This window comes from Mesitornis unicolor, unplaced genomic scaffold, assembly GCF_000695765.1.
Source record: "Mesitornis unicolor isolate BGI_N332 unplaced genomic scaffold, ASM69576v1 scaffold32488, whole genome shotgun sequence".
In the NCBI taxonomy this organism is placed as follows: Eukaryota; Metazoa; Chordata; class Aves; order Mesitornithiformes; family Mesitornithidae; genus Mesitornis; species Mesitornis unicolor.
This window is the reverse complement of record NW_010204555.1, coordinates 46,056-58,017: the sequence shown is the minus strand read 5'-3', so window position 1 is coordinate 58,017 and position 11,962 is coordinate 46,056. Positions and strand designations below refer to the sequence as shown.

Genomic DNA, 11,962 nt, shown 5'->3' with positions numbered 1-11,962 from the left:
CCCCTGCCACTTCTCACAATGGACCAGCGCCGGTCCCAGGTGCTTCCGTGGCTTTTGCCAAGCACAAGCACTTAGAGGTCCTGTGAAGCTTTATGGGCCACAGCCTTGCAACGGGCTTGGGTAAAACTCCAGGAAATCTGCGAAGTTTTGCAAGAACAAAGAATTTGGCATGAGCACCAAGGTTTGGAAAGGACTCTGGGATGTGTGGCTGAGAGGGAGGAAAATGCAACCAGTAACTACCTAGGTGGGAGCTCCCTTGGAGCGGGAGCCAAATGCAAACCAGAAACATTTTTCTATTTGGTTAGCTCAGTCAGGCACAGCCTCTGACTGCGCCTCATGAGCATAGCTGCCTTTAGAGGTCAAACTGTTAATTCCGCTATTGTTACCTTCAGCTAATGCTAACAGTAGTAATTCCCTGAAAAAAAAATGCCATGGACATTTTCCCTTGATTTCATATCATTAACACCAAATATCATTGTAGCTGGTAATAACATTTGCTACAGGAAACAGCACACCACTATAAAATATTCAAAGTGTAGATTGTTATGGCTGAAAGGCCCGAGTTCTCGCTGCCATTGCCAGGTGCCAGCACATTTGGGACATTTGGGAGGACTCACAGAGGTGTGCCGTCTGCTCTGCCTGCGCCGGGGCAGCGAGTGCGGAGCCACGTCGCCAGCAGGAACCCCAGATACCCCAGCAGTCCCAGGAGCAGCAAACTGCCGAGGGTGATGACGAATGGCACGTACCACGCTGACTCAGAGTAGAGGTTTTCCTTTTTTGTCACAAGAGTGAAGCCAGGCTTTTAAAAGAAGATAGGAAAAGTTTCTCAAGGCTGCATATTTGTAAGGTTACTGACACTACCTTTCATCTGACTGAACTTTTGCACTGAAGCATCTGGCCCACGCTTGCCCCGGAGCTCTGCAGATGATGGGCAGAGGGAGACAGCGTCTGCTGGAGACTGTTTCATCCCATGAACCCGCCTGCTGACTGCCAAGGTGGCTCAGGTGACTGGGATGGACCACCAAGCTACTGGGGCAACCACAGGCAGGTGAAATAGAGCCCACTCATAATGCAAAAAGGAGGTTCCAGACCATGGTTCAATGTTTTCTATTAAAGAAAGCCTGCCATAGTGGAGTTTAAAAGCCTCGGGTTGCCTGAGAAGCTGTGAGCACACTGTTGGAGGGTGAGTGAGTTCAGGGAATACTGCCATTACCGAGATAATGGTTTCTTGTTACCTAAGGCAAAACTGGAAGTAGGTCATCATCACTGTAGTGATCATTCGTCCCCCTCTGTAAAAGGAGTTGAACCCTGAGGAACTGGGTTATTGTATAAAGAGAAATAAAACTCCTTTTGGTTTTCCTGTGACTTTTTCCAGAAGGGAAAAAACCCCACAATTCCTGAGCAGTTGCCATCTCATGCATCTTCCCAAGAGCCAGGAGGTATGGCTCTGAGCTGGCACATCACTTGGTGCTAGCAACTCATTCATTAAGGACACATCTGTCCTCACAAACTATCCTCACATGGCTCAGAAATTACTGGTTTGCTCTACCTTGGTCATTACCTAGTGTGGTACTATTAGTTTTGATCGCCTACTGAAGTTTTTATTTAATTTTCTGTAAGCCATTTGTAATCACATTGTGTATGAAGTTTAGTAGTGGATCTAATTCTTTCCTGTTTAAGGATAGCTTTAAAATCCCTTACACAGCCTTGCAAAAAAAAAGGTATATCCAATCCTTAGAGAAATTACCAGATAATCTCAAGATTGCCACCACCACTCCATCCTCACTGGGGCTGAAGTCACAAGTGACTTCTTGTAATGGGGCTTCTTTTCCACACTACCAGCCTTCAGCATCTCAGCCATCAAGTCACTGCACTGAACACGTGTAACAAGTAGTGATGGGAGAAGTAGCTGCAATGGAAGTGCTTCTCTGGAAAATAGACTGAACATGGAAGGCTGGTATCTCCTGGGAGGCAGATTTAATGCTGTGGTATGTGGTCTAGACCATTTGTATTTGTGGTAAAGCTTGGGAAAGAAACACAGAATAAGTTTTGTTATTCAGCTTAACTTTTCATTTCCACATCAAGCAGGGGGAGGAGAAGGCTGTGAGAAAACCATTTATTCCTTCCCAGCAGAGCATTAGATAACAACAGGGTTATTAATCAGTCTGCATTTAAGCATTTTCATAGCAAAGCATCCAGATTTGTATGCGCTGTTTGCAGGATCCTCTGGTTCTGGTTCAGTTACCAGCAGTCCCTAGCAGATCCAGACCATTTCACAGTGAACAGCTCTTTTGCCCCTTCACCAGCATCCTCATATTTTTATTCCTGCATGCAGGGGAGAAAAGGATAATGCCACCTGCAGGTAGGCAGAAAATGGATGGACTTGGGATGATGGAGAGATGATGCAGCAAGGGATGAAGGCAGCAACCGGCACAAGGATGGAGACAGAGCTGTGCCATTTCTGCAGGCAGGACGAAAGCAAACTGTCCTCACGTCATGCACCAGCCCAATGGAAATCAGCTCCAGAGTGAAACTGGTGAGCCAGAGCTTGCCTGAGATGGCTGTGCAGAGGAGTAGACTGCATTGCAGGGACACAGCTCCACAGGCTGTACAAGGCCAGATCCCACTCTGTCTGCCAAAAGCTGTGCAGGCTTCCCCAGCCCAGCTATGGGTCTTCATATGGGCAGGGAGCTCAGGAAAGACCCATCCCACCCCTCTGGCTTTGCCTGTCCGAAACCTGCTGAAACCTTGCAACATGATGAGGCTGTGCACAACTACTTCAACTCCTGACAGGCAGCTGGAGGTTTTACATGAGGGTGACCTCAGGGGTGGAAAAATGTCCCTTCCAAGTGATGAGGATTTGTTGTTGTTGTTGCCTATTTCAACTATGGTAGCCACAGATGAATGTGTCCCACAGCTAAAGAAGCACATTCAAGTGCAAGGAAGCTGGCAGAGTGAATAGCTATGAATAAAAAAAGAGGTAGTGCAAAATGCATGAGGTAATTTTAAGGTTCCAAGCAAAGGTTAACCCTTGCTCTTTCCTTATTAATAACGCTGCCAAAATCTTTAACTTTCCAGTTACGTGGTAATGGCAGCATGCCCAGACCTTTGGCTACTTGCCCTTTTTGTTTTAGAAACTAAAATACAAAGCATATGTTATGACTCTGTACCTGGGACCAATCCTTCATGACGCTGAGCACATCAACCACCTTTAGCTTCAAAATTAGATTACAGGGCTCAGCATTTCCCAGGACTGAATCCACTGTAGGTTTTTGTTTTCCTTTTGCATACACCTACCCTATTCACTCTCACAGAAAGTAGCCCATGAAAGAACCACAGAAGTGGACATGCATTTCAGTGACCTTACCGTTGTGGTAATGACAGTTGTTGGGTTCGGGATAACTCTGATGTTTAAAGTCACCATTCCAGTTTTAGTTAGGTGTGTAGTTTTGTCCCTGGCAGATAGTAAATTGTCGTCTGTTATATAGACACGCAGTTTGTAAATCCAATTTGTATCAAGTCCGCTCTCATAGTCGAATCTTGATGCAAGGATCAGCCGAGATGTGTTGGAGCCAGCACTTGGTGAAAAGGTAAAATGATTGTTCACATTGCCTGCAAGCAGTAGCAAAAACAGAAAAAAAAAGTCAAAAAAAGGAATAAAAGAGAAAAACAATCTCATGTTAAAGTAAATGTGTGGAACCAGCAAAAAGATCGGTTTCTTTTGACAGCTTGTTATGGATCACTATACACCTGTGTGGTGAAATATCATTGACGAGAATGGCTCTTCAATCTTCCTGATATCATATAAAACCAGATAAAGCAGTGCAGTGACAAAAGCATTAAAATATGTAACAAGACCATTTACAGGGACACAGCTGAGAGGAGGCTGTGGAAACACTTCAAAGCCATAGGGCACACAAGAGATCACCCAAATGACCTGTCCTTACAGCCTGTAGAGCACCCAGAAGCAGCAGCACCCAGCTAAAGTGAGGACCCTTCGCTGTTGCAGGGCTCATTCCACTACTGGGGTGTCCCTGGAGTGGCCCCTAGGCCACATGGACACCACGAGCATCTCCAGAAGCCATTCCATCCCCTCTCCATGACTTCTGCCCAGAGGCAGAGGCCTTTGAACAGGTCTCCCAGAAGAGAGCTAATGACTCAGGGGACATTAATTGCTCCCAGGACTTTGTCTGTGCTGTGGGGCCAGAGAGGGGAGTTCAGTGATACTGGCTCCCAAGCCCTCATTTTCTGTCTGTATAACTGGAGATCTGTTAGTGGCCTGGGCTGCTTGTAGGCCAGTCCCAGCTGTTAGGCTCTGGACAGACCACACATACAAGAGATCTGAGCCATGAAAAGGCACCAGATGTGCTCTGGCTTTGCTCTTGTTGCCCCATGGAACTCCAGAGTTGAAATGACCTTGAAGGCCACGTCTATTGTACAACACAAAATGGTCTCTGGGCTGCTCTGTGGCTCAGAGGCCAACTGCTTGGCACAGCTCACGTCTGTACAGCCAAAACTGGACCTGTAGTCAGACCCTGATCTACTCATAGAAACAGCCTTTTTATGGGCTTATATGTCAATACCACTGCTGCAAAGCTCCTCTGCAGTGTTACAGGGCTGCAACAGGACAGAGGTTCTCTCTTTTTACACTCACAGCTTTTTACTGGCACCTGGACAATCTGCTCCTTCCTTCTCAGCAATCACCTCAACAACAAAAAATGTATTGCCTCAAGAGAGTGTGTGTTCCCTTTTTTGTGAAGCCAAGCGTCATCCCATACCATTGCAGTTCTCAAAGTGGATGCAGTTGATTACTAGGTTCAACACACATTCTTAAAATGGGATTTTAGTGGACACAGCATGGACCTAGGACACGCAGGTTTGCTCACTTGTTTTGAACTGGGTACCAACATCTAAAGGTGAGGTATGCAGTTTAACAGAACCCACCATCATTTCTCAAGATGTACTCAGCTGTAATTGGAAGGGAAATTTGATTCTGCATATAATTCCAGCTCATTCTTCTGAAGTCTTTGTCAACTGTGCAATTAATTTCCAATTAATTAATGTAGTAGGCAATCCAGTCTTGCAAATGAAACTTGTGGAGAGACATCTCTTTTGGTAAGCAGCAAAATAATGATGTGCAGAACATGTGCATCACAGCTAGTTCACCATAAGAAGTAGCACATAAACTGTGTTAGATTTTTATTTACAAATCAAAGTGAACCAGCATTCATTAATTTCTGCACTGCTTCTATCTCACACCCTCACACAGTACCTTCGTTAATGAAGTAACGGAAAGACCTGGGATCAGAATCACGGTCTTGGCATTCAATCCTGAAGCCATTGATATTGGTCCCAACAGCTAAGCTGACTGGGATTTGAAGTGAATAAAAATCAGGTGAACAAACTGGTTCTTCATCATTTACTTCCAAAACATTGACAGTTACCTGAAAGAAAAGAACAATAGCAAGCTGAAGCTCCTCCACTGTGCAGAGCTGGAATTTTATTAACTTCAGCAACTGCTTGGCTTTGCCCATTTTGCTCTTTTGATCAACAGCAGTTGAAGAGCAATGAACCTCCCTCCCAATCTAGTTTCTACTAGAAACTGTGATCTTTTGACCTTCAATACTTCTTGTGATCAGCACTCTTCTGGGACAGGTTACTTAACTTGAATTATCTTCCAAAAATCGCAGGGGTTTTGAGCTGATGTGTCTGACTACTTGAATCACCTGAATTGTGTCATAGTAAGAATGAGAAATAATAATAGTACCACATATTCATTAAACTTCCTTTCAAACCTTTCAAATTTTTTCACAGTTATTAGTTAGGCTTCTTAGCATACTTGATAATAATTCAGACCATGATCCACAGAAGGAAGGAAGACTCCTCATAGAGTGTTGCCAGTAAGAGAGAAATGCTGGTGATGACCTTCTGCATGGCTGGGAGCACCCTGGGTAGCACCAGATGTGCTTAATGTCAGCTGAGATTAGCTCGCTGAGAGGAAAAGGTTACCCTTCTCAAAGCTCTTTCCTCTAATGTCTGTTGGTCTTTAACAGGCAACAGATAAATTTGTCATCATTAAAAGCTCCTGATGCTAAATTTTCCTTAATCACCTTGAAATATTATAGGTTTTAAAGAGATTAAGTACCTCCCACCTAGCATCTCCATGGGTGGTGCTTGGCTGGAATAGAAAGCAGGCCTTGTACCTGTATCACCCCCAACAGTTGTGCAAAAATCAAATGTAAGGCAGTCACAAGGGAGAAGACGTGAAAAGGAGTAAAAAGGAGTCTGGATGTGAAGAACATCAGGATTTTTGAAAGAAGTGACTATAAAATACCCTTGTGGATATGCCACCTATATTTTTTTCTTCTGAATAAAATTGGTCTGAACAGCAAGCTTGAGCACAGCTCATATCATGGTCCCTGGCATGCTCTTGGCTCCTGCCAGGTAGCACCATCGGGACAAAACTAGATCATGGTCAAGGGAAGGCACATGAAAGGGTCCATCCCCAGTGGGCCGTGTGGACACAGCTGCACTGGGTGAGCCTCTTGACATTATCTCAAGAGGCTGCCCAAGTCCTCATCTCATCCCAAGGTATGCAGCACAGCGCCTCTGCCTCACCCCATGAAAGCACAACTGATGGGCTGCAACACAATTCTTGCATTACTTTGGGCACTTTGCAGTGAAAAAACCTCACATACAAAATTGAAAAGTGTATTTCAGAGCCAAGGAGCACTACATGAGGCTCAAAAAGGACTTGGCACTAAGCACAGCTAAAATCTGTGCTACCTGGCCTCAAAACCCTGTCCTTTTTCTATTTTCCAGTATATATGTAGCCATAAAGAATGTCTTAAATTGTCTAGGGTGCAGAAAACAATTTTATTGCCCAGGTAAAACAAGAAAAAAAGACTTAGAAACAAAACCCACAGGGTTAATAATATAAAAATATTACTTTAATCCTTTTTGTAAGAAATACACCAAGACTGAGTGAACACCACCTCATCAAACTAATATAGAGCTCTGTGCAGGGGTGGACTTGTCTTTTACAGACCAAAGTGCATTTCCCAGTGTCTTACCGTTCTTGTCAGGAGGAAGAGACAAAAATGTAGACAAAGGGGGAGGAGTGGATTTACTCACAGATGCTGTTGCAGTCTTTTCTTGATCTGAGGCCTGTACAATGAGAATGTATTTCTGAGTTGTTTCATAGTCTAATCTAGCTAAAATCTTCAAATCTCCTTTGGTTGGGCTGATCCAGAAAACATTTGTGTAATCCCTGGTGCCTCCTCCAGCTACAATGGAGTAAGTGATGACACTGGGCGGCCAGTCCTTGTCTCTGGCATTCACTCTCCCAATGCGGGATCCAACTGAGGGACAGAAAATTCATACTTCATTAACATTTTAAGGAAAAGGTAGTACAGAGTACTTATTCCAACCAAAACTTGATGAAATTGAACTAAAGATTTGTTTTAGAGTAAAGTAGAAGTAAAGCAAAGGTGTGAGAAGTACTAGTTCACCTTGCTGTGCTATGGCTCCTCCGTGTATGGGCTTGCCTGCTAGCAATAAATACCAAAACACGAGGAGCCTGTATTGAACCACAACAGAAGTGCTCTGGCGGTGAAGGCCGCCCTGAGCCTTGCACCAACACGCACTAACTCCTGCCTTGCCTTGTGACAGCCCAAGCACTGACTCGGTTGGAGGAACAAGGCTCTTTGGCTACCTTGAAAAGCAATCACAGCTGGTCCGTCGAGGTGTTTGAAAAGCAGTTTGAATTACCTTCATGCCGAGCATTTATGAAGCAAACTACAAATGGCACTGCTGTTAACTGTGAGAATGAAGATGGGACGGTGCACGCCCATCCCTGCAGACATTGATTCAATGTTAAATGCATCCACATGGCCTGGGGTGATACAGGATGAAGAGTCTGCATGCACGGAGTAAGGCAGAAGGAGGATGTAAATGAAGGGTTGGCTTTTTTTTTTTCTTTCCTGACCCTGTGAACTCCAGCCCTACTGCAGACTGATGGCTTCTCTTTGGTACAGCAGTAATAAGCACCCTGTTAGTGTCAACCCAGCTCAAAATAAAAGGCAGTCTGAGCCCCAAAAACATTTCATTTCACAATCTCAGTACACAGCAAAGTTCTGTGGTCAACACAGAGAGGTTTGCAGACATACCCACATCACAGATGGGTTTCAAGTATTGTATTTCTAAGGTACATGTTAGTGCTATGAGGAGACACACACACAATAGAAAATGCCACAAAATTTACTGCATCATATCTACTGGGAAACAGTGTAGAAAGCCAAGCTCCATCCATGCACCATAGAAATAAAAGTTGGAAAATAACAGGCTGCTGAGCAATGCAAGGCACTGGTATGAACAGCTGAAAGTCAGGGTCCCCTGATTGCTGAGTGGCCACCCTGTGCCACCTTGTCCCTCATTAGTCCTCATTGCTTTCCTGGCAGTTAGACTCCTGCAGGGGCCAGGGCTGCCAGGGTCCCTCTGCCAGGCGGACCCCTTGGGAGCTAGCCCCCTTCCCACCCTCCCCAGTCTCTCCAGCTGCCTCCCAGGCCATGGTGCAGCTTTATCCTACTCAGCAGTGGCTGATAACGTCTCCACAGGGCAGGCAGGAGTGATTTTTGTAGACTCGGGGACCTTGGCAGGATCCTCCTGACCAGAGAAGGAAGAAAACAGAGAGCTGAGGGTGAGAGCTGGAAATTTGGGCTTGCTCTTTTGCCCATGGCAAGGGAGATGAGGTTGTGGGCATGCTGGCGGGGCTGCTTGAAGCATGCCTTTTCCTCCTCCTGCCCCCTGCCTCCTGGCTTAGGCAAATGGCCACGGAAGCACCATAGAGCCCATGGGTCTGCTGACCATAGACACAGCTGCCTCTGCCTGTGCTTTGAGCCTGCCCTGACCAGAATAATTTGATGAATTCAAGCAGATACTAGATTATCTGGCTGCTAAATCTCCTGCAGTTTCACGGCAGCTTCACCATGTTCCACTCAGATGCAGTGCTGCAGTTGGATGTGGCCACTGGGGCAGGTTTGGGAGTAACAGCAGCCTGGGGCAGTGTTGGACGTGCTGCAGGACAGGGCTGCGGTTCTGAGGGGCCCAGCAGGCTGGAGCTGTGAGCTGACAGGGTTCACAGAGCTCACCACACACAAATTGAAAGTCCTGCACCTGGGCCAGAACAAGCCCATGCATCAGCGCAGGCTGAGCCTGACTGAGCAGGCAGCAGCTCTGCAGGAATGGACCCCAGTCTCTGGTGGACAAGGTATACATGAGACCACATACTGGGCTGTATTAACAAGTGTGTTACCAGCACATGGTGGGAAGTGACTACGCTACTCTGCTCAGCACTCATAAAGCTACCTGAGACCAGTTTGGGAGCCTAGGTAAAAGAGGTTTGCTAACAATCTGGAGAAAGGCTGGGAAGGGCCACTAAGATGTCATGGGGTCGAGCAGAGGACAGGCTGATGAGACTGGGTTTGTTCAGGCTGGAGAAGGGAAGATGAAGTGGGGATTTAAGTGCTTTGCTCCACTACCTAAGGAGTGATAATACAGAAGACCAAGATACACTCTTCTCAGAATAGAACAGTGTAAGGACAACAGAGGACAGACACAAGCTGCAACATAGGAAACCCCAGCTGGGTGCAAGGTAAAATTACCTGGAATGAAGGTTGCTCAGCTGGAACAGGGGTTCAGAGAGGCTGTGGAGTCTCCATCCTTGGAGATTTTAAAAATTCAACTGGATGAGGCCCCAGGCAACCTGATCTAACTTTGAAACTAGTTTCACTTTGAGCATAAGTTGGACCTGACACCCTCAGAGGTCCCTCACACATTCAATTTTTCTGTGACCCTAGGAAGTCCAGAATGAGGGTCAAGATTTACCCAGCATGTTTCTAATGGACCTCTCAATTTTTTCTCAGCCAACAGAACAAAGCCAGTAAGTGAAGTTCTGGGACAGAAGGCCTGTGTTTGGTGCATTGGGTCATATGAGGGAGAGACTGAAGCTGAAGAAGATGCCAACTCCTCTGTACCCCAAGCAGCACAGCACAGAGCAGGCTGGCAATTGCACCTGGCACATGAGGATTAACCAAGGAGGCAAGATGCCGTGGCACTGCTCTGCAAACTCATGCAATGCAGGGCTCACCAGGATCCTGAGGTGGGAGTCAAGCATGGGAACAATTTCAACAAACTCAGTTTTAAGGCCATATCTACAGCCACTGGTCCTGGGCTGTTGCAGGAATGGGAAGGACCCTGGCCCTAGGCACAAGAAGCTGCTCTGACTGCCATCTGGCTGAGTGAAGCCTCCCCATCTGAGCACTCCCATCCCACCCTCTCTCCACTGCACCCGAGGTGAGCTGGGTCTAAGGGGACAGCGGAGTGGCCATCCTGCACCATTCCTGGGCCAAGGGAGTCCTCACTCGTCTGTGTCAGTCTATAGCGGCTTCTTTGCACCATCACAGTCCCTCCAAAAGACTAATTTAGCACGAGCAGAAAGATGGTCTAAATCAAGACATCTGAGTAAAGTTTCTGGCTCTGTCACAGATTTCTTGTGCAATTGCTGAATCTGTCTGTGTCTCAGCTTCCATCTGTACAACTGGAGTTGTTGCCAGTTTTGTCTATTTAAGGGTAGGAGGTGGTTGTATAGTGAGACCCTGGTTGAACTGGTACTTTAAGCCATTCTCCTCATTCAAATATATGAAAATCCATTTGGAGCAAAAAGGTACTTATCAATAAGACAACAGTATTTCTATCACGTAGGTGCTATTTACAGTACCTTTAGTAATTTCTGGAACATTAAATTCATATGATAAATTACTGAAGACTGGAAAAAAATCATTCACTGGCTTTATCCTGATGTAAATGTAGATGATATCTGGAAATATAACAGAAGATTAAATCATAGTTAAGTATGGCTGTGAAATTTTCTCATGCATATATTCAAAATACATATGGTATTCTATCCATGCTGTTACAGCACAGAAAAAAAATACCAAAAGAAGTGTAAAAGGGATACTTGCTTGAGTAGTTAGGACAGGCAATATCTTGCACCCTGACAGTCAAAGAATAAACTTCAACTCCAAGATTAGCTGGGTTTTCTAAATCAATACTTTCAGTCATCTAAATAAAAAAGAAACACAGTTGTATTTATATTTCCTTGCCTGAAGTCACAATACACATGATGACAATACTTTTTTCAGCATTTGTTAAGTGTGGTCTCCCCCTTGGATATATAGAAATATATATAGAGAGAGAGAAAGAGAGAGAGAGAGTAATCTAGGCTATTAATCATTTACAAGATTAAATTCCAGTCTTTTCCTACATGTTCACGTTCTGGTATCTCTTGGCAATTCAAAACTTCTACCTTCTGCCAACAAAATACCTTCCCGTTAAGTGCAGGAAGCTTTATCATTTGGATCATAAGGTCCTGGCCTTTTACCTGGTTAATTCAAAGAGTCTGTAGTGAGCTGGCTTTTTGCTGTGCTCTTTGTTGGCTCAACAAGGATCTGCTGTTGCTAAATAGCAATAGTTGCTCCAGGAGCTCACGCCTGCAGACACGTATTAAAGGTATCAGGTTCAGCCACAAGTGTTTACCCAGGAGCCAAGTCATTACTAAATGATGGCTCACACAGATTTAAATCCTAATCTCCTGAACTCTCTATCTTTCTGTAGGAGCCTCATCAACTCTGAGGCAGCAAGACTAAAGCGCAAGCATCCATTGCTTATCATCTACAGCGAAATTCCTGCAGGGACAGGACACTTCAGATAGCCTGTGACATTATACATACACAGTGATCAAAGGGCTGACAACAATCACACCCCATACAAGAGTTAAAATGCTTTTCGTGTTGGCAGATGTAACAGCTAAGGGCAGTGCTCATTGACATGTATACCTCAGATAAAAAATTAAAATAAGCTGTAAAAAAAATGTTTAACTGCTCCTGGAACCCATATTTTGACA

The 11,962-nt window shown here is 45.2% G+C and overlaps 1 protein-coding gene across 1 annotated transcript in view; it reads right to left on the bottom strand.

Annotated features, from left to right (window-relative positions):
- Positions 1 to 613: 613 nt before the first annotated feature.
- The window catches only part of CDHR3 (cadherin-related family member 3), a 32,888-nt gene continuing 21,539 nt past the window's right edge, over positions 614 to 11,962 (bottom strand). Inside the window, exons 10-15 of the mRNA XM_010191096.1 lie at positions 11,022 to 11,121; positions 10,778 to 10,876; positions 7,135 to 7,361; positions 5,273 to 5,444; positions 3,368 to 3,612; positions 614 to 799 (exon numbers count right to left, since the gene is read on the bottom strand). Of these exons, the coding sequence (XP_010189398.1) occupies positions 614 to 799; positions 3,368 to 3,612; positions 5,273 to 5,444; positions 7,135 to 7,361; positions 10,778 to 10,876; positions 11,022 to 11,121 (1,029 nt within the window). The remainder of the gene's footprint in view (positions 800 to 3,367; positions 3,613 to 5,272; positions 5,445 to 7,134; positions 7,362 to 10,777; positions 10,877 to 11,021; positions 11,122 to 11,962) is intronic.